Source organism: Cyrtonyx montezumae, unplaced genomic scaffold (assembly GCF_038088225.1).
Source record: "Cyrtonyx montezumae isolate F1298 unplaced genomic scaffold, pur_monq_1.0 scaffold_3, whole genome shotgun sequence".
Classification (NCBI taxonomy): domain Eukaryota; kingdom Metazoa; phylum Chordata; class Aves; order Galliformes; family Odontophoridae; genus Cyrtonyx; species Cyrtonyx montezumae.
In genome coordinates this window covers 96,154,021-96,175,461 of record NW_027072034.1, presented here as the reverse complement: position 1 = coordinate 96,175,461, position 21,441 = coordinate 96,154,021, and the positions used below count along the sequence as shown (strand labels likewise).

Here is a 21,441-nt window from a genome sequence, read left to right as displayed (position 1 = left end):
TGCGCCGGGTGGCAGCCGCCACACGGCCCCTGCAGGCGACAAAGATGGCCGCCAGGGTGCGCCGACGGGGCGGGATGGACTCGCATCGCCGCCGCCCGCGGTGAGAGGAGAGGAGCGCGTCTCGGCGGGAGGAGGAGGGCGGGGAGCGGAGCATCGCATCGCAGCACCTCGCATCGCAACGCGTCGCCTGGCGGGGAAAGCGAGGGACCAAATGCCTGTGAGGAAGGGCGGCAGCAGCCACCGCCGAGAGAGCTGCCAGCCGCGGCGCAGCCCCTGGAGGAGCCCTGCCGCCCGCGGGGTCGAGCCGCCCAGCGGCGCCCCGCTCCACCCCGGCCGCCGGGGCTGCGATGGGCGCGGGCGGCGGGCGCGGGCCGGGCCGCCGGGCGTAGGGCGCGGGCGGCGGCGGGGCTGAGCGGCCCCGCGCGGTGCGGGCCTGATGCGGGAGCGCAGCCCGGCGCCGCGGCAGCGCTGCGGGAGGAGGATGGCGGGGCTGGCGTGGAAGTGGCCGCGCACCCGCCTGCCCGTGGGGGCCAGCGCCCTTGGCGTGTTCGTCCTCTGCTGGCTCTACGTCTTCCCCGTGTACCGGCTGCCCGATGAGAAGGAGATCGTGCAGGGGGTGCTGCTGCAGCAGGGCAAGGCGTGGAGGAGGAACCACACTGCGGTCGCAGTCTTCAGGTAGCGGCCCAAGGGCACGCGGGGACGGGGGAGGAGGGGGAACACGCAGCCCACGCTCGCTCCTCCGTCCCCGTCCCTTTGTTGTTGGCAAAACTTTTCGGGGCGGCTCGTCCTTGCCGTGGGGGGCTGCGGGAAGCGGGCACCGCCGCGGGAGGGGGGATCTGGGGTGAGCCCGGCTGAAGGGGACTGCGGGATGATGGGGGGAGTGTGTGCTCCACGAAAGCTGTGCCTGCGAGGGTGCAAACATCTCCCTTTCCGTGAGGAAGCTGGATCTTCTGTCTGTCCTCTATGCAGCGCGTGTGAGCGGTGATCAGACTGCCCGCAGGAAGGCTCTCTTTCTTTGGTAGCTGCCAGAATGACTTTTTTTTGATGTTGTTTTGTTTTTAGATGTCCTGCTGCATGTTGTGAATGCAGCTCAGCTTTTGTTTTGTCGGTTTGTTGCGGACCGGAGCCGGCGTGTGACCGCTTAGCATCTCGCCCGCTGGTACAGCGAACTTTAAGGGTTTCCAAAAACACGCTTGAGGCTAGGAGCAGGGAAGAAAAGCAGAGAGAGGTGACAGCGGCTTTGTGGCGGTGCCATCTCGTTGGGTAGGCCGGAGAGAAGCCCTCCCTCTAGTACGGAGCTAGCAGCTCCTTGTCCTAAAGCACTGGATACAAACCAGGAGGAAACTACATTAGTCTTCTCAGATGTTAATTCAACTAAATCCCGTTATGCCACAGGTTCCCATTTTTTGGAACAGATTACTGCAATTATTATTTTTTAACATCCCTGATAGGAGATGTAAGAAAGAGCTTCATGCATTATTTTTCATGTTTATAAACCAAGTATTGCCCTGAAGTCTGAAACTACTGCTGCAACTTCAGTCAAAAAATAATTTTAAGACTGTTTCAGCCACATGGTTTAGAAACAAACTCAGTGTGGTTTCTCAACTGTTCTACTTCTGTATGTTTTTCCAGTGCTTAAGCACAGTGGCTTTCTCAAATGTGGTTATTGGAGAGAGTATCTTGTGGTAAAATGATCTTTATTTCTTGTCTCTGCCTCTTGATCAGTTGCTGCAATGCTAAGCAAAAGGAGCCCTAAATCATTTTGACTCAGGAAATACATTATTTTTAAAGGATTTTCACATTTTCACAGGATGTATGTGTAGTGAATAAACCAAAGTAGTCAAATAAGAGTGACATAGAACTCTGTATTTTTACTGCATAGATCTACTTCTCTGAGAACTGGCAGAAAGCTATGGAATCAAAGTCCACATGAGGTAAACCACGTGAGGTCTATATTGTGAAGCAACTAACAGAAGCAGTGCCACCCTTTGCTACCATTCTTTTATTTATTTATTTATTTATTTATTTATTTATTTATTTATTTATTTATTTATTTTTGAGCTCCATGTTTCAGTTTCTGCAGGAAGCTCTCTATGACTCTAAGCTTCAGTTTTAGCTGGGGAGAACAGATGTCCTGTGTGGACCTTGAATCAATATTTCCTGCCATAACAGCCTAATATTGGGTGGGCTTTTATAAGATTAAAAATCATGTGGATTGCTCTTCTCTCCTGTCCTGCACGTGTTCTGGTTCTGAAACAGTTTTAAAGAACAAATCTGCTAAAAATCTGTGAGGAACTGCAAGTTCTCACATTGCTGTTCTGTAGAATGCAGTTTTCGCATGTATTTCTTTGTAAATTACCATATTGTATGATAATAATGAACAGCTGTTCGAATATCCAGGTTCTTGCTACCAAGAAAACAGCTGACAGCTCTGCATTTCTCTCACATGGCTCCTATTGAAGTAGCTTGTGGTCCCCAGGCAGTTTTTCAAACGTGGGCAGTGGTGTTCTGTTACCAACAAGCAGTTGATGAGGAAACTCTCAAAGACTCAGGTTGGAGTGTTAGACTGCAAGCATTCTTCGTTATCTGTGCTGGATGTGTGGAGGATACTCTCCTCCTTTCACATATGTCTCACACAAAAAGATTTTCGGCTTATATATGTTCAGAGGCCTTCCCGGAGGTGCATACATATTGTGTACAAAGTCTCATGGAAGCTCCCGTATCTATTCAAAACAAAGACACAGACCCCTCCTATTGTCTAAGCAAACTACAAGGTTAATGGATTTATCGAGCTGCGTCTTGTATTATTTCTCTTTGTATTCTGTACTTGGAGAAAGAGAGCTTCAGTGAGCAGCTCAGCACGGTGGCTCCTTCCTCTTCATGCCTGTAAAAGCAGAAACCCTACGTAAAGGTCTGACCGATGTACATTCTCAATTATGCAAGTATCCATGCTGTCTTGGTACTTGCAGGATAATTTAAACCCTGTTTTGCAGGTTTTGTGTTTGAATACAGACTAGCAGAATTGTTTTCCAAATATAAGCACCTGTGTAAATAACCACGGGTTTCTCAGACTCAATCCTTCACTTGCAGTATATGCAGTTGTGAATAAGGGTGGGTTGTGAGAGCAACAAGATGGGTAGGATTCAGACTTCAGTTTAGGCGTGAATCTGTGTAATTGGTATGCACGATTTCGCAATCTTCGAGTGACGTTTGCGTGCCGGGTCCCGCTGCCATCAGCACGGTGTGTATCCGTGTAGGATTTGCCTAGGATCTCAGATGGAGGGAGAGATCCTGAAAAGGCTGAAGATACAGATGAGCCCTTGGTCCAAATCCTTTTCTCAGCTGACCATAGCTTTCTGTGGAGCCTTAAGTTCTGGGCATGTGAGTTAAGCACAGTCTCATAGCAAAATACTACTATTAACATCCGTTGAGTTTCAGGATGCTACTGGCTGAGTGGAGCTCTGCTGTGGAAACATCTCATCTCTAACCAGTGCTAAATAACAGTCTGTCAGTAAGATGGTAAACTGCTTGATCTTGAATTGCCCACTACACAATCTTCACAATAGGAGTGAGACTGTCATTAGAGTCGCAGATGTTTAGCACATCTAATTTACCTAAGCGATAATGGCTGGTCATCCTCCGAGGTGCTTAACATTATTGCACCCTATTTGTTTTACAAATGACTTAGTTTTTTCTTGAGGGCTTAGTGCTGTTTAGGTTATTTAGGCAAGAATTTTGTTAATTGCTGTTTGTTATTAGTGAATTAAGCTATGTATGAGAATTCCTTCAGATTATTTTATTTAAAATTATTGCAGTTGATTAAAGGCAGAGCTGAATCTTTCCATCTGCTTTATGAGCCTGATACAGATGTACATCCCAAGTGCTCTGTGTGTATCTGACATTTCTTAATTTCTTGGCCAGGATGGACTCCTCTTGAGATTCAGCAAGAGTACTTGCTCAGACAACCTTGTATGAAGACAGGCTTAGGGAGCTGGGTTTGTTTAGCCTGGGAGGGTAGAAGGCCCTGAGGAGACCTCACAGTGGCCTTCCAGTACAGGGACCTACAGGAAGGATGGGGAGGGGCTTTGTCAGGGAGCGTAGTGACAGAACAAGGGGAAGTGGCTTTAGATTAAAAGAGGTTAGATTTTTTTTAGATTTACAGGAAGAAAATATTTACAGTGAGGATAGTGAGGTGCTGAACGGGCTGCCCAGAGAAGCTGTGTATGCCATATTCCTGGAGGCACTCAAGGCCAGGGGGGATGGGGTCCTGGGCAGCCTGATCTAGTGGGTGGTAGCCCTGCCCATGGCAGGGGGTTTGGAACTAGATGGGATTTAAAGTTCCTTCCAACCCATTCTGTGAGTCTAAATGGTCTCCCACTGCATGAAGCTGAAGGTTTTGGTGGCAATTAGTGACTGAGTTAGAGGTTAGAGGCTCCTAAGGAAGAGATGGGACAATCTCATGATGAAGACAACTGAAAGGCTGCGCTTGAGATTCACTTTGTCTTTGGTTTTGCTGCAGCAGCTTTGTGGAAGCTTCTGGGGGGAAGCTTGGCAGAGCTGGTGGCAGACATTTCCTGTGAACTCACTGTTTGTGACCTGCTTCCAGTCCAAAGCAACTGCTGCAGTTTGGGTCTGCTCCTCAGTGCTGTCACTCTGTCCCCAGATTCACACTGGCAGTGCTTATCTTGGCAGATGGTTTCTCTGCTGCTTTTCCTACATTGGCCTGTTGTCCATTTTCCAGGAGCAGAAAAGTGAAGCTACTGGCCCGAAATCACAAAGCACTGGCTGAATGTCTGGATAGAATATCCAGGCTTGATGAACGCCAGTGCTTTCACAGCTCTTAAGCTGTGTGAACAGACTATGAGAAGGCTTTTCTATGCTTAGCTTTCAGCTGCCATGCAGAAATAATGTGTGGTGCTGGGTGTGTCTTCCTACTGTGGTCTCTGTCAGCTGTTAATACCTGATACTTCAGATGTAGCCACAACAAACACTGAAGAGCACCCTCTTGTACAAATAATTTTCATTTGAGATCGCCTTAATGCAGAGCTGGAATTCCAGGTCACCTCCCAGTCTGAGTGAGATGAATGCTATTGCCAAGTCAGCAGGAGTTTCCTTAGTTTGGCTGGCTTCTTTTCCATCACTTTTGATGGAGGCACTGGACATTACATAAGAGGTGTGATCCTTGCCTGGATAATACAAGGCAAATCTGAGATGAAACTTCATCTCACTCATGTTGACTACACAAGAGTTCTGCCCTGCATAAACAGCTTTACAGAGAACTGAATTATTCTTTCCTATTTTACTGAGACATGAGCAGAATGGCTTTAAGATGAGAGCTGGGAACTGCTGGATCAAGGTTACCTTTGCCTCTGTCTCGTGCAGCCCAATCCTAAAACTATCAGATACACTGAAATGTGCTTTGATAGTTGCCAAATCCAGCACATTTTGCTTTCTGGAGTAGGTGTCACTACTGCATGTCTGTATTTTTATCTTACTAACATTCTGAATGGCTTTTTTTTTTTCCCCCCATTATACTTGCTACATTTGGTGACAGTTGGGTATTTGTAATTTGTAGTTTCTTAGTGTCTCCATCTGAGATGGGAAATTGTTCTGGCAGAGAGCAGCAATTTGAAGAGCTGGTTAAAGATGAAAGAAAAGTGGTGTTAGCCCATTTTATTATTTGGAGGCTGTGGTGAGGAAAGCAAATTGTGGAGAGGTCTGGGTCCATACCCTCAAGGTCTTAAATGTCTTCAGATACCTAAACTATATGAAAACAATGAGAATTAGTTATCTGTGTTAGTTCAAGGAGTCTTTGCCGATTAGGGCTGTGGCAAGATAGGAGTTGACTTCAGGATTCCTATGTTGCTTCCCAAGTCTCCTCCCGATCATGGTGTCCTCTCTTGTCCCTAAATGGGCTTTTCTTGTAGCTTGATTATGCCTCCCTCAGGAAATGTGCAGTTAAGACCCCTATTTCTAATACCTGCTCTTGGAGAGCTGAGAATTACTTCTTTCTTTGAAATCTGTGAAGACACCAGTGCTGCCAGCATTTGTGGGAGAGTGCAGCCAATTTGGAGACTCCTTTTCTATTAGCTGGGAGCATCTGAAGGCCCAGAGCCAGACACCAGGGAACCAGAGGAACAGCAATTTGCTGAAATCCAGGTTACCTGGCGAGGGCCCTGAACTTCTGCTGTGTGCATATGCATGTAGTACTGGGTTTATATAGTTGCACATCTGTATTTTCTCTTTTTGTATCTTGTAGTGGATGTAATGGACACTGAGTAATCCATACAACACAGTAACTTATGATTTATTGTGATGCTTGTAATTTTCGTCTTCACAGCAGTGAATCAAACAGCACATTTGATGTTTTTTCAATGACATAGATAAAAAGACCTATTTTTGAGACCATTTCCTACTAGGTAAATGCATGGAAAATGAATTACCTGTCTCCTTTCTGAATTTATCTTCCCATGGTGTGGATGAACCTCACTGAATTGCAGAAGCTATTTGGACTGCAATCTTCAGTCGTTCCAGTTTTCTAAGCATTGAAAATACTTAATTTTAAACCTTTCTATATATTTTTATCCTTTTGTGTGCTAAACAGGGTTCCCAGAATGCAAGGAAATCACTCTTAATTGTTACAAGTTATTGTAAAATCATTTGAACATAGCTATGTGCAGTTAAATTCCTACTGAAGCACATTAATCCACGTTACATAGCTTTGTAAACCTCAATAGAGAATACAGTTCTATTTTGTCCTATTTTTTTTTTTTTGTATAGAAGACCAGGGACAATTCTTCTATGGGGTCTTATAATCCAGGCTGATAAAAGGTGAAGGGGATGTTGGCATGGATATATTTTAATAGTAATTATTTCAGAAGCTCAGAGATTCTGTTGTAAGCTGTATCTGTTGCTTTAACTGTTTAAATCAACAGATTGAACTATTTTTACTTCTCTTTCTATTCCATCAATCTGGAAAAGGCCCTCCTGAATTTCTTGGTTAAAAGATTATTTATAAACTTGGGGTTTTTTTGGTACCAAAAATTGCCCTGGCTATTTTTGGGATAAGTTATGTATTTCCAAAGTCTTTCCAAACATTTGCTGCGAGTTAGGAGGAACAAAATTTTAAAGAGAGGAAGAGAAACAGTGAAAATCTTCAGTGAGATTTCAGCTGTTTCTTGAGCGGGCAAGAGGGGAATAGTGCTGTTCTACTAGTGAAGGAAAAAAGCTCTGCAGAGGGATCTGAGCTGCATAGAAAGATTCTGGTCTGTGCTAGAAGAGTTGACTGTAGACCATGTAATGCAATGAAGTGGGAAGAATACCTCTGAAAGAAATACATGCTGGTTTTATTTTTTTTTAATTTGCTTTTTACTAGGCCTCTGCAATTTTTATAATATTAATGAAGAAATACTGTTGGCAGGAGAAGCTCTGCAAGCCCTATCTATTAGTCACAGCCATTTCTCGATATAGCAGAGAGGAGTTTAAAAGCATTACTCTGGAGGTCTTTGTCCAAGAGTATTCTGAGACCTTTTTCTGGTACCAGGACTTAGACTTTTTTTCTGGCTCCGGATCTGAGGTGCTGCAATCTCAGAGTATCCATCTGCAAGATTTCACCTGGCGTGGTGATCACTGCTTGACTCCTGGAACAAAGCAGGAACAGATGCTGAATGATGTATGCTTGCAGTTGATGTGACTTTTGGAATGTTGCAAAGACTACTGTTGCTTATTCTTCACACAGGTGTGCTAGCTCTTGCAATCTAGTGAATCTGTGACAGACTTCATGAAATAAAATGAAAATGAATAAGGAGTTTTTTAGGCCTTAGCTAAAGTGAAGAGCTTTGAAAGTGTGAATGGGGGCTTATATGCTAAAAGGCAATTAGAAATCCATTGTGGGTAGGTGTTTTCCAAATGCCTAATTTCTGTGCCTTAATCGTAATTCTGGGGGCCTGACTCATGGCTTCTAAATGGTAGGGATTGTTACAGTGAGAACATACCAACCTATAATTAGAAGCTGCTGCTGCTTCCTCTGAGCAACTGAGGAAACTGCAGCAGTAAAGTGAAAAGGAGAAACAAAACCCACCTGGGCATTCCTTTATAGGGCATGCTATTAATTGAAAATTTTGTCTTGGCACCTAGCAATCAACTAGCACACTCTTGTTGATCCTTATGGACAAGTGCTGAGTATCTCCAGTGTTTAATATGCCCTGTTAGATGAAGCAGTAAAAATGTACATAACATATTTATTCTTTCTATCCCACTCCAGTCATTGCTTTTAAATGCTTAAGCATGTCCAGAAGGGATTGTGGTGAAGTGTAGAACTTGAGCTAGATGATCCAGAAATGGTCACAGCAACAAAGAAGTAAACCTATCATTAGAGAAATCATGTGTTTTGATAGTGCTGTTCAGACAACAGAACAAGTGAAAACAGTTATCTTATGTAGTTCAGTAAATGCTAATTGGTTCAGCATGTGATAACATGTTTATTTTTGTGTTGGGTCTTTGCTGAGTGAACATAATGCTTTTTCTCATTTTGTTTTAAAAAAATCTGTTTTGTGCTCTGCTTGTCAAACAGACCATGGCTGGTGAAAATCTTGTACTGAGTCTGTTGTTCTTCCCCCTCTTCATCTGCAGAAGAAAGTATAGGCTGTCCTAAGTAGTTATAAATTCAGTTGATTTTTTAAGTTTGGATCTACATCACTGAGAAGGGCAAAGTTACCTCTCCTGACAATGGGGTGAGTGGTCCAGTGGAGTTATTAGTGGGATGAAGGCTGTCTTCTGTGTTGCATAATCAGGAGCATGTCTGTAATGAGCTTTCATTTGGAACTGAGGGCCAGCCTAGGTGAATATGAACGCGATCAGAACTACAGATCTTAATAAGCTCTTTCCTGAACTTGACTTAATCATTTGGTTTCAGTTATCATGTGTGACTGTGCAGTGTGTTCTGTGAGACTCACTGCTTTTAATGTAAGATAAATAATTAAGTTAGCCTTAGAAGAGTTAAGAAAGAAATCCTAAAAAGCCTGATAAATAGGTTGCTTCCACTCATGAAAAGTCCTTCAGTCCACAGATATTTCTTAAACAGTTTGATTACTACTAAGAACAGATTAGCTTTCTACAAATCTAATGAGTAAATGGCTAGACTTTGTCATTTCATTTTCACCATGTTTGGTTATAAAGCAAATGGGTTGAGTCTATCAGGGTGGAAAATCTCCTGAAATGTGTTGGATGTGGACTAGGCATCAAGCACATAAAGGTGATGTGAAAGTACTGAGTCCAACTTTCAGGCAGTATTCTTATCTTAAGATGCCTAGTTAAAAGATTGAGTAGGCTGAGTGATTTATTTAATGAATTTTTACTTTATCTTCATGCTTAGCAATCTTTTTTTTTTGCATTAATTGCTTGAAGTTTTGTTTAGGATTTTTGCTTACTTTGTCTTGCAGCGTATTTTGCATGTTGATACTGAGAAAATGATAAATAGAATGTTATTCAAGAAGTACAAAAGCAATTTGCTTTATACATTTTGTATATGCACACATTTTATATCTATGCATATTTTATAGATAGTACGTATTTGTCGGTTACTTGAGCGTTCTTCTGGAAAAAACCTTCTACATTGATTCACAGTGAAAAATATTTTGTGTGCTTCCCCTGAGGAAGCTGGTAAACCCTTCTCCACGAGAGTGCCAGCAAAATCCCCTTCTTTGTTTGTCCAAGTTTGTATGATGTTATGTGTCTTGATAGCAGACCTGTATCAGTCCACTCATCCATTTCTATTAAACTGAATCATTTTGTGAAGACTATCCAGAGTTGTTCTCCACATCCAGCATTACTATAATACCCCTCTAGTTAGCAGACCTCTTCTAAACTTGTATCTGTTTCTCATTTTTTGGCATCTCTTTGGTAGGGGGACCCATTGTTGTTCTGTGCATGGTATCCAGAACCCTCTCCATCTCAGAAAAGAAAGGAACAGTGACAGACCCACAGACATGTAGTTTTCCTCAGGGTTTCTTGCTTCTTTTCTCTCTCTGTGCCCTCCACCCTCATGTTCCTGCCTGCCTGTATGCTGGTTGCTGTGATGTTGCTTGTGATCTAAGTGACATCCTAGGTGTTACCAGCTCAAGAATAACTTGTGCCCCACTGTTTTTGAAGCTGCTTACCTTAATTCTTTGGACCAGCTCCAAAACTACCTCAAAAGACACCACCATCTTCTTCCATTTAAAAGAATAAATTCTTCTATAAATAACATTGATAATTAGGGTCAGCCTGTGTCCCAGTTACTTCAGCTCCTTTGTCCCTGTCAGGTGACTGTCACGGTGCCAGCTGCTCTTAGGCAGGGTGCACAGAGCTCATGTGTTTGGGTTTCCCTTCTACCCAAATTTTCACACAGCTGGTAGAGTATTAACTCATTGATACTTCTACTCCTCATCTTTCAAGTGTTGAAGAAGTTAACCCACAAATTAAACAGTCTGTGAGATGGACAGGTATGTCAGCCATGCCTTTTTGAAATACATGTTCATCTCTCTGGCACCCTCAAAATTCCTCAGTGGCTGCTTGAACACTGCCTCTCTGGTTTCTGAAATGCTAAATTTGGTGAGCCCAGCCCTGCTCAGCAGGGAACAGCCCTGTCCCTGTGGCCAAAGATAGGAAGCTCCCCACAGCTACCAGTCCTTGTCCCAATAGACTTTCATAGCACAAGCTCAGCTCAAACCAAACCATAAAGCATAGTGAGCTACTGAGCAGGCAACAGACAAACTGACTTAGTCTCAAGGAGAAGAATGTGCTTTTTCCTGCTTAAAAGAAATCACATACAATATGCCTTCTCCTGTCCCTGTTATAGTCTTGTCCTGGTTGCTGCCTGTTCTCATGTTTTTCTACATAATATTCTTATTCTTGATAGAAACCTATTTTTCTGGTAGAAAGCATGTCAGATGAGAATAAGAGATTGTGGAATGGGGTACTCTAGAAGGGAAGAAAATAGATGTGCTTGGAGGGAGGAGTTGGTGAGGGTGATGGTAGGGGTGGTAAGGCAGAGGGTCCCTGGGAGATTGGTGGGGGGAAGGAGGGTTGGCAGGGTTTATTGCAATGGAGGCAAGTAGACTGTAGTATCAGGGGCATGAAGAAGAAACAATAAAAGTCAAGAAACACTTATGTGAAGCAATGTAACAGAGAAAGAAGGATTGTGGTTAGGAAATTTATGTACAAATATGTAGATAAGTCAGACAGGCAATCAATTAAAAATGAAACATTCAATGAATTGGGCTATTTAAGAACAGCTTGGTTGGGCAAGGTAACTCAAGAAGGTAACAATTAAATCAATATGGGTTAAATTATAATAATTTCAGTTAAGAAGATCAAGTATCAGATGGAAGACCGTCACTTAGGTGAACTGGAGATTCAATTTCAGTGTACTATGTGCAGTATAAAAGAGGATATGAAACTGTAATAGTAGAGGGCATTTTTATGCCACAATCATGGGAATCATTTTGCTCCATAGATAGCTGTTAAAGCAATGAGATTTGGAAGCAGAAAGATGTAATATGTGGAGTACAGCCCACTCACTGCAGCTATCTCTGGTACCTGTCCTACTTCAGAACTGTGGTAGGGAAAATGTCCATATGGTTAGCAATAAGACAGCAAAACAACATTTGTTGCGCTCCTTTTTTTTTTTTTTTTTTTTTCATTCTGTGATTACGTGTTGCCAACTAGACAATCCACAAACTTGGCATCTAGTGAACTTTATATATGCTGAAGTTTAGACTACCCATCGGGACACCAGCAGCTCATGCTTAGGATGTTGAATTACAGTGGACAATTCTTTGTCTGCTCACATAAAAACTGGGGCTAGTTACTATGGTTTTGTGGTGAAACTTTAAAATAGAGGCCCTCTTTGTTCTCTCTAGATGTCACATAGCATTTCTGCTGAACTGACTTCTCACTTGGTGCTCTGGTAGGACTGTACACGTGGCTGGCATTAAATGATGCATAGATTATGTCTATTCAGCAGCAAGGACTTGAGGTTACACTGTGTTGAGCAGATGCAGCTATTCCAGAATCCTAAGGCCATCCATATTTGGATAGTTTTGGCTTCAAACTGTGAACCAGCTCTGGGAAGCAGAGGAATTTATTGGAGCAGGCTTGGAGCTTCCATGCTACTGGTGACTAAATGACAGTGTGTTCTCCAAACTGATAACAGCAGGCAGGAGGCAGAGTGGAAAGCAGTAGAATTCAGCGTCTTAAATCTACTCTGTGTTTATTATTTTGAATTGTTTTCTTCGTCTAGCTTCTGCCCCGAACACAGCTGATTTACTGTGGCTGTGAAAAGACACTTTGGGGAACTGCAGGACAGATTTGTGAGAAGTGGGCAGCATAGATCAGTTGAGAACTAGCTTTTACTACCATGCCTAAGAGCAAAGGAAAGTCTTTTAGGATCCCACCTCTGACAAGGGCTCTCACCAAATGTTGCAGAGAAAGTCCTGCAATAGCAGGTTATACTACAGACCCCTGTCTACAGAAATAAACATCTCAGGTTCTTACAGTTATGAGTCTTACCCCTAGTATCTTAGTTTAATACTTCATTCAAAATTACTGCTGTCATTTGCAGTATCCTTGGTGTGTACCGGTCCCTTTTTAAACATCATTATGCTTAGGAAGTTCAGGTGTTCTCAGAGCATTAATTCCAAAATATATGTTTAATTCTTAGCCTGGTGCTTAATAACTTATAAAAATATATATTTTCTCTTTTGCTGATATGCTTTTTTTTGTACTAATTTGTTTATTTCTTTAGTTTATTTTTAGATTGTAATATTGTACCAAAAAACAACATGTCATCGTGCTGTTGAAAATGAAATATCTTGTTTTCAACCTTATAGTAAACAGTTTATTCACTGTGGAAACTGAATTACTGCTCTTTGAAATTGTTTAGTTACTATTTCTGATTCTCTTTTCTAAATAACTACTTGAATTTCTTGATATGAATAGCATGGACCAATTAAAAGATGCTCCTGTGGTTAAATATTGCTCTATATCCTATTTTCTAGTCATGCAGTCTTGAGCTGCAATAATACTTTTCAGGGCTAGTTTGGGAGACTTAAAAAGCTGGGAACTGTACTGCCCCATTGCTGAATGCTCTCAAGCACTTTGTAAATTTTCACCATCCAGCTTCAGGCCTTGAGTTGTGAATGTAATGACAAATTCAGTCAAACATGTTCCCAGAAAGCAAATGTTGCTTCAGCTTTTGTGTAGTACACATCCTGTGGATGTGATTGAGAAAGTTTTCTTACACCAGTCATGGAGATGAATATTTGTGTGACAGGACAAATTTCTCATGGTCACTTGGTGGCAGGAAGAAAAGCCACAAAGCCAGCAATTGTATTGGAGTTTGTTGTTGGTTTCTCAAGAAATCAATCCATAACTGCCCCAACAAACTGGAAAGGATGGAACACAGAAAGAGGAAGTGTCCTGAGTGACCGTGTCTTTGGGCCAGAAGCATCTCTGTGCATCCTCTTGAGGCTGCCTGTCCCTCTGCCTGGTTGTTCTCATTTGGAGAACCTCTCATGTTTCAGATTAATGTTGAAAGCCTCCAAAGCCACCCCTTCCCCAGGTGGAACCAGCCAAGGTCCCCTAGCCTCTCCTCACAGGGCCAATGCTCCAGGCCCCACCTATCTTAATAGCCCTCTGCTGAAATTGTGTCAGTTTATCTACATATTTCTTATACTGGGAGCCCTAAAACTGAGTGTAATAATCTAAATGCAGACTACTGACCACCTGCAGCTGGAAGTGAAACAAGGAAATATGAGAGGCAGAAGGTGGATGGGAAATGTGGAGAAGGTTCCTTCCTTGAGCAAAAAAAGACACTGTGGTACTTGAGAGAGGTTAAAGGAGGCTGTTCCCCATGGTGATTACCTAGCATGAGATTAAGGTAGAAGGCCTGAGCAGATGTAATGGATCTCTGCTGGTCTCTGAATTACTGCTGAAAAGGATGCTGTTTGTTGGAGCTGTGGGTGGTGCAGGCATCATATGGCTCTCTGGGAGCACTGCAGCTCCTCTTCCCCTTTCCTGGTCAGCGAAATCTCTTGTACGTGCTAGCCTGAGAGTGATAGCTTGGCTGCGAGTTCAGTGTTGTATGTCTTCTTCATAAGAATCCCTCTTGTCAGAACTTAGTTCCAGGCTTACTCTTACTTTACTCTTACTTTACTCCTACCTTCTAAATTTAGATTTGTTTGGATTATGAGTATTCACTGACAGCTAGAGTGAGGCAGCTCATTAAATGTTGGATTTCAACAGTCCTTCAGGCAAAAGTTATATCTTATGATATGTGTGACTATATGTCAAACTCTTCAGGTCTTGCTTTTTATTTAGAACTTCACAATGTTGCAGTATGTATAATTATTGCAGTCATCACAAGGTTGCATGTTCTGCATTGTTGTGTAATGCCAGGCATTTACCACAACAGTTCACCTATTTAGTACCTGCACTCTAATGAAACCTATTACAAGGTGTTCAGGAATAACGAAGTCAAAGACAGAAAGTTCTCAACTGTTAGCCAGAAAGAGAAGGAAAAATAAAACCCCAAACTGGAATTCTGTGACAGAAACATTTCCAGTAGCTGTTGGGAAGCTATTTTTCAGTCCTGGAATGCTAAGGTGGCTCAGATTTGTTCCCTGTGTGTTTGTGCAGAGGAGGTGTGATTACATTGCTGGGGAAAGGGCCAGCAGATGGCAGAGGCAGGAGATAGAAAACAAACATCTTGACAAAGTTAGGTAGGAGTCACAGCATATAGTAATCTTTCTGCATTTTTTTGCTTTGATAGGCTGTTAGGAATTCTTTGCTTGAAGTTAGCATTAACTTTTTAAAGACCATCAGACTGAAGGAGTGAAGTTGGATACATTGCTTTTTTGTTTGTTTGTTCTTCTATTTTTCTATTTTTATTTTTGCTGTGACTTCAGGTCTTAAAGAGCTTAATTTTTATGTAATCATGCTTATGCCCTGGGAAGCTGTTTGGTTCCTTTGCGTAATGGAGTTTCATGCATTCCTTATTTCCAGCAGCAAGGAGTGTGGTATAGCAAAATACTTAGGTCAGATTACATGCAGGAATATAGTTCTTGTCCTTTCTTTATCAGCTTTTTCACTACCAAACAACTGTCTGGTTGTGACTTCTACTGTTTCTTCTATGTGTACTTAGCCAGTCACTCACCCCAAATCACTAAGTGGTCTAGTCTGTAGTGAAATCATATTTACAGTGAACATTGCCAAATACGAGTTGTTTAATGGTACTGACAAAATAGCATTTTGTCTGGAAGCAGAAGTTGTAAATATGAGATGACCTTGATGGCTGATGCTATTTGGATTATGCTCAGTACCATTTGGAAGCACAGACTAGATGTAGTGATATGGCTGTGAAATTCTGGATGTTTTGGACTTTTGGAAACTGTTTTCAGTGCCATTTAAATTTTTGTCCTGAAAGGCCAGTCTTTGTTCTCCAATGACATGGGCAAATTCTTTCTAGATGGTTTGGGAAGGCGTGCAGGGGAGTCCTGCCAACTCCTTGTGAGGTCTGGAGCTCTATAAATGATAAGCCTGTATGTGCCAATTGGAAGCACCACTTCACTAGTAAAAGTGCAGAATATGGGCTTAGAGGAGATACAGAGCACTTAGGTCCCAATTATCAAGTGTGTTCCAGGAAATTTCTGACATTTTCTATTCCGTGGAATATAGATATGGTGGTAAGCAGAGGATTGGAGCTATGACTCTAGCCAAAGGGAACTGGCTTAAGCTGGGTTGCTAGTGTAGGAGTGATGTGAGTCAGAAATGAGATGATGTGGATTGTAACTGGGAAAACTTCTACTGCTCTCTTACACCTCTGCTGTTACAGTCTATGTTAATTTGCACTAGTGAGCGTTGGTGAGAATGGAGATCTGAGCACATGAAAAATATCCCCCGTGATTATGTAGAGTTGTCAGTAAGCCTGCAGTACAGTTGTGGAGAAAATGGCAGAAGTTTACTTCTGCATCCACATTTAATCTTTTTTAGTGAGAAGCTGGAAGGTGTTAGGTATGGTGGCAATTTTCTTTGCAGTGTTTAAAAAAACTTCCCTGTGATTTTGTTCCTTTTTTCTAGACCAGGAATAAACAAATTTTAGCAATACGTAGTCACTTATTAGTATGACAGATTGAGAGATTCATCACAATGTAACTGTCTAGAAGTAGAATTTCTTTGTTAACACTTCTACTATAGTTACCTCCTGCTGTAAGTATTGAAAAGACAGAAGTACTTGCAAATACTGACAGCTCTCTTATGTTTTAGTGTAAGATAAGTATCCTTCTGTTGACTATGGAAAGTTTTGACAACTCCTAGTGCAATGGTTGAGCTTAGGTGAAGTCACTTTCTTATGAAGACCTCTGAGATTTGAAGTACATCAATAGTTCACTATATGTGTGCAGAATGGGGCTTCAGACACAAGTATTACTGCAGTACGAATCAATTAATACTACATAGTGCTGTCACTCTGTCACTGAGAACAGAAGAGTGGCAAAAAGAAATGCTTTGATTCATCAGCAGCCTTGGCATTTGCTTCAGCTTTTGCTTTATTGCAGCAGAATCCTTGTTCTGCAGCATACACTGACCATCAACATACTTGATTTTTGCTGTATTCTTTACAGGAGAGTAAGTTGTGAAAATGGAGAGTGTACCTGTCCCTTTTATTCCTGGGACAGATGTCTGGAGGTGTCTAGTGAAAGCATCTCAGCTTACCTTTCCTATAAGAATATACTCTGAGCATCTCACTCTGAGTCAGAGGTGGTGAGATCCTTTGATTTTAGTAAAGTCTGTAAATTAGCCATACCCTGTACTCAAATATAACAGAGGTAGATGTGTAAAAGATTGCTACTTGTTTTTAGTGTCTTTGCTAGTGGAAAAGAGTTACAAAGAGGTGGAATTGGAGCTTCTAATGAAAATAATTCCAAACTGAATATGCCTTTCTTTTGTTTGAATTAACTTACTACATTTAACACAGGATTTGCATCAATGAAACTCAGGCAAGATTTGAAACACATCAGCAAAACTAATTAAAAAAGCTTGTAATGGCAAATGGCAGGAATGCAAGTTCAAGATACACTTCAAATGTTTCAAGTAAATGACTATCTTGATAATTTTGCCCCTTTCCACCCCGTTAGAAGCCATCCTTCAACACACAGAAGGATCACCAAATTCAGTTCAGAAATAAATGTTTACTTGGCCAAACTATTTTCAAAAGTGGTACTGCTGGTTACAGCAACTCTGGCTGTACCTGAAACCTAGTGTCAGTTCAGTCAGTACAATTCTGTGATTCTGTGAGAGGAACAAGTTTCTCTTCAAAACGTGACTCCCTTGAGTTGTCTATTCCTATGTCTTTGGTGGGTTAAAACCTACGCCTGAGCACAAAACTTTGTGTGCCCTTGAAAGTATGTTGCTCTTTTGTGTCTGTTCATGTGATACTTTTACAGGTTCTTGTCTCTATCACGTGCGTAGGCAATGACTGTCTAGTTACTTATAGGTTTTGCATCAACCGGTAGAGTTATTTCTTTCCCCTTAGTGCATCTGGTCTCAGTTTTTGAACCATTAAAGATGGACATCAAATAGGTTTCTCTGGGCAGTCTGCCTCCTTTGCAGGGTTGTAACTTATACTAATGAAGTGAGTAAAATCCTCCCTTTGGATTTTCTTGGATTAAAACATAGGGATGCTTTTGTGAGCAGCATTATGTAATACTTACATGGCTTTTATCTGGTTTGCAGAAGCAGGTGGAAAAGTTGCTGTAGTGTGAAAATTGATCTAGGTCATATGTATCATTGCTCTAGGTACTGCAAGCCCAAATGTTAGGTTATTGCTGCTCAATTTATTTTTAGTGAATCATCTTCTGGAAGAATACAGCCATCTCACATCCTTGCTGAAGCTGAATATATCTTGTACTTGTAACTGGGCAAAGCAAGCAGCAGCTTTGCTGAAGGGAACGAGGTGATAAGAGCAGTGCATTTTTACCCCTGCGTTAGCACAGTCATGTAATCTATCTTGCTGATACAACTGCTGGTTCTGCTGTTTTGCAAGACAGTAATTCATTAATTTTACCTCCTCTCTCTGATAGCAGCTCTTGTCACAGATTTATGTTATTAAAAAAAAAAAAAAAGGCACGTGATCTAGTTAATCCATTTTCCGTTCTCAAGTTCCCTTTTTCTCTGAATATTCTCTGACAAAAGTGCCAGTTCACAGGGTAATGCCACCTCATCTTTCTGGCAGCCTGCTGTATGAGCAGAGTTGGAAAACCATCAGATGAGGCTGCTGGCAGATGGCATTCCTGTGTGAGGTGCTGCCGACAGAAGAAAGACCCTCAGTTTCCCCAATAGATGACTGCAGAAACCTTAATAGACTTTGTAGGGTCTGCAGTAGGAGTTCTGTCTTCTTGACTTGAGTTTATCTGTCAAACGTAGATGTCTCCATCTCAGGTAGTCAGTATTCAAATGGTCATTGGAGAGGAAATATGTGTCTGTTTGGCTTGAGATAAATTGCATCCTAAAAGAAAAGCTCTGCTTACTATGGATAAGGTTTTTATATTTCAAGCGCTGTAATAGAAACAAGACAAACCCTGTGTTTCCATTGCTCTCAAATCACAGAATCAGAGAATTGTAGAGGCTGGAGGGGACCTCTAGAGATCATCTAGTCCAACCCTAGTGTAGCTGTCATGTTTAAGGGCTTCTGGTTATAGTGTTAGCAGAGTGAAGGAATGGTCTGGTGCAGGGCTCATGAGTTCCACCATCACGTGAAGTCATTTCTCTTGAGTCACCCATACTGCTGGCCAGAAACAAGCAGTGTATGATCAAATTCATCACTTCTCTAGGGAATGTGTTTGTTAGTCACAGCTCTGAGGTGTGGAGACAAGTCTCTACTGCTGTCTCTCCTGTGTGGGGTTGAGATTTCACTGGGAAGAGCATGTACAACTTGGAGGCATTCTGCATTCCAGTAAACTCAACTGCATAAGCAGTAAAGCTGTGCTACAGCACTGTTTTTACAAATTGCAAATAACGGCTTGTGACTGTGTTGGTTTCCTTATGTATAGCTCTTTACACATCTGGTATAAGAATCCTAGAAAAAAGTCATATGACCAAATACTAGAATTCCTGCATTATAATTCAAACACTGTAATTTGTGTTTCAAAGCTCATAGGTAGGTTTTGTGCACAGCAGTTTAAAGACATTTTGCACGAATCAAAATGTGTTTCTGTGTAATACTCCCCTCAGAATAAACTCTGTTTCAACAGCTTTCCAGGCTGAATCTGCCCAGTTTGTAAGTAACAGAATAGGCAAATAGAAAGGTAAACTTAAGACTTGTCAGATGTTTAGGTAGACTTCTATTCATTGTGATATATCCCAGCTTCTTCTGGTTTGCAAACATTGTTCAATAATGAAGATACTCCCTGGCAAATTTTGTCCTCATCTGTACTTCTGCGATCGAAGTGTCACACTTTTCAGTCCTCTTCTACATTAGCAATATTATTGAAGGTATGGAATAAATTAATGTCATGCTACTAAAATAAATTTGTCTGCTTACAGTGGTAGGAAAATATATCTTTCCGTTACTCAAAATACAAGGTTTTGATCAAATAAAGAATGCTTCATCAACTAAAGCAGCAGCATATCTTACTATCTGAAGTCTGAGTATAATTCAAAAGGAAAACTGAAAATGGTACAGACTAAGTAATCAAAAATCAAGTGAAGATTTAGAGATTCAGATTTGAGCCATAGTTCAGTTTGGTGAGAGCAGAATGTAGGCAAGTTTGGAGAATTATATTTTTGGTCACAAAATACTGTAATACTTGTTGCTACTACTGTCTTCTGAAAAACGCCTTCTGAAAAGACTGCAGATCCTTGAAATTTTAAACACCAAATCAGTCTTTCTTTGCTTTGTTTGGAAAGAAAGTAGATGAAAAATATTTTCCTTCTTACTCCGAACAGTTCTGGAAAAAATGCATCATTTATTCTGTAGTATGTTACATTAAACCAAAAACGAAGTTGATCAAAATGAGTAGCAGATTAGGGTGGTACGAAGCAATGGATGACAGATCATTTTTTGCTAAGTGCAAGGCAGTTAGGATTTGTGCTGGGCCAAGGTAGAAGGAATAGGGGAGCAATACAGAGCAGAAAAAGTGTTTTACGTTTCTTTTGCAATCTGGAAAGCAAAACTGCTAAATATACTGCACAGGTGATGCCAAGTGTTTTGTTCAGTGATTTTAAAATAGTGAAAACTCAAAGATAGGGTATTCTCAGGCTATGTAAAATACGTTGTTTCCGTTTTGGGCACCTCAAAAAGACCTGGAAGAAAGTTGTAAAGGAAAATATATTGATGTAGAAAAGATGGAAGCACTTAATTTCATAATTACCCTTCCTCCTTCAATTTGGTAATTTGTTATAAATTATCCCAAATGTTTTGTTATTAAATTTATTACTTTAAAAAGTCACAGATGTGCTTAGCTAATGGAGGTGGTTTCCACTAACTGCCCTTATTCTGAGAAGTGTCTGTGGTCTCTACAACCTCCTTCCTTTTGCTCAGGTTGCAGCCCCAGGCGGTTCAGAACCTGGTTTGTTTCTGCTTGTGACCTTCATATTTTCCTGATACCTTTCCTCTCTTGGGGAAAATAGGGGAAATGACCCTTGTAAGAATCATATGCCAGGAATTGCTTCAGGGAGCATTGAAATGGGCTGAAATTTTCCTAACAAGAAAAATATAACAATAAATGTGAGGAGGAAAACTGCTTTGACTTCTAGTCTTTGTAAAACCTTACCATGTTGCAGATAGCTTAATAGGGAAGTAGATCAGATTCTCTCCCTGTTCTGCTCTATGATGTTCACTCTTATATTTCATATTTCTGTTTATATCATATTTTCACTGCATGTAGATGTAGTCTCTGAGCGGGAGTAACTGTGGAATTTTCAGCAATATACCTGTGCAAAGTGAAGTATTCTTGATTTAGATGTCCTGTTCCTCCAAATGTTATTTTTGGCAAATGTCTTGATTTTAGTTAAACTAGTGTTGCTTCCCTTCACAATTTGGTATACTTTTCTGAATACAAATAACATTTGCTTTGACTGGTCTCTCATTTTTTTAGACACTTAATCCATGGTGCTTTTTGAAAGGCAATATTAAGATTGTATTCTCTAATATTTGGGCTGAGGATAGGTTAGTTTTAATTTTAATCTTAGGTGAGATGGACTGTATTATAATGGGCAGTTTTGCCAATGTGTTTGACAAGGTTTGAGCCAGTTTTGTTTCTGTTGTGAAGGTGAAAGACAATGTGTTTCCATACTGTGTGACTTGGAGTTCTTTCTTTTTATGATCTTGGATGATGATGATAATGGAATGGATTAATTCAGAATGTGTCCAGATGTGAACTTGTAGAGACTGATTTTTTACCCTCC

The 21,441-nt window shown here is 41.4% G+C and overlaps 1 protein-coding gene across 1 annotated transcript in view; it reads left to right on the top strand.

The window, feature by feature from the left end:
- Positions 1 to 356: 356 nt before the first annotated feature.
- ST8SIA1 (ST8 alpha-N-acetyl-neuraminide alpha-2,8-sialyltransferase 1) overlaps positions 357 to 21,441 on the top strand; it is a 111,933-nt gene continuing 90,848 nt past the window's right edge. The window contains exon 1 of the mRNA XM_065742481.1: positions 357 to 675. Coding sequence (XP_065598553.1) covers positions 437 to 675 — 239 coding nt within the window. The 5' untranslated portion in view covers positions 357 to 436. The remainder of the gene's footprint in view (positions 676 to 21,441) is intronic.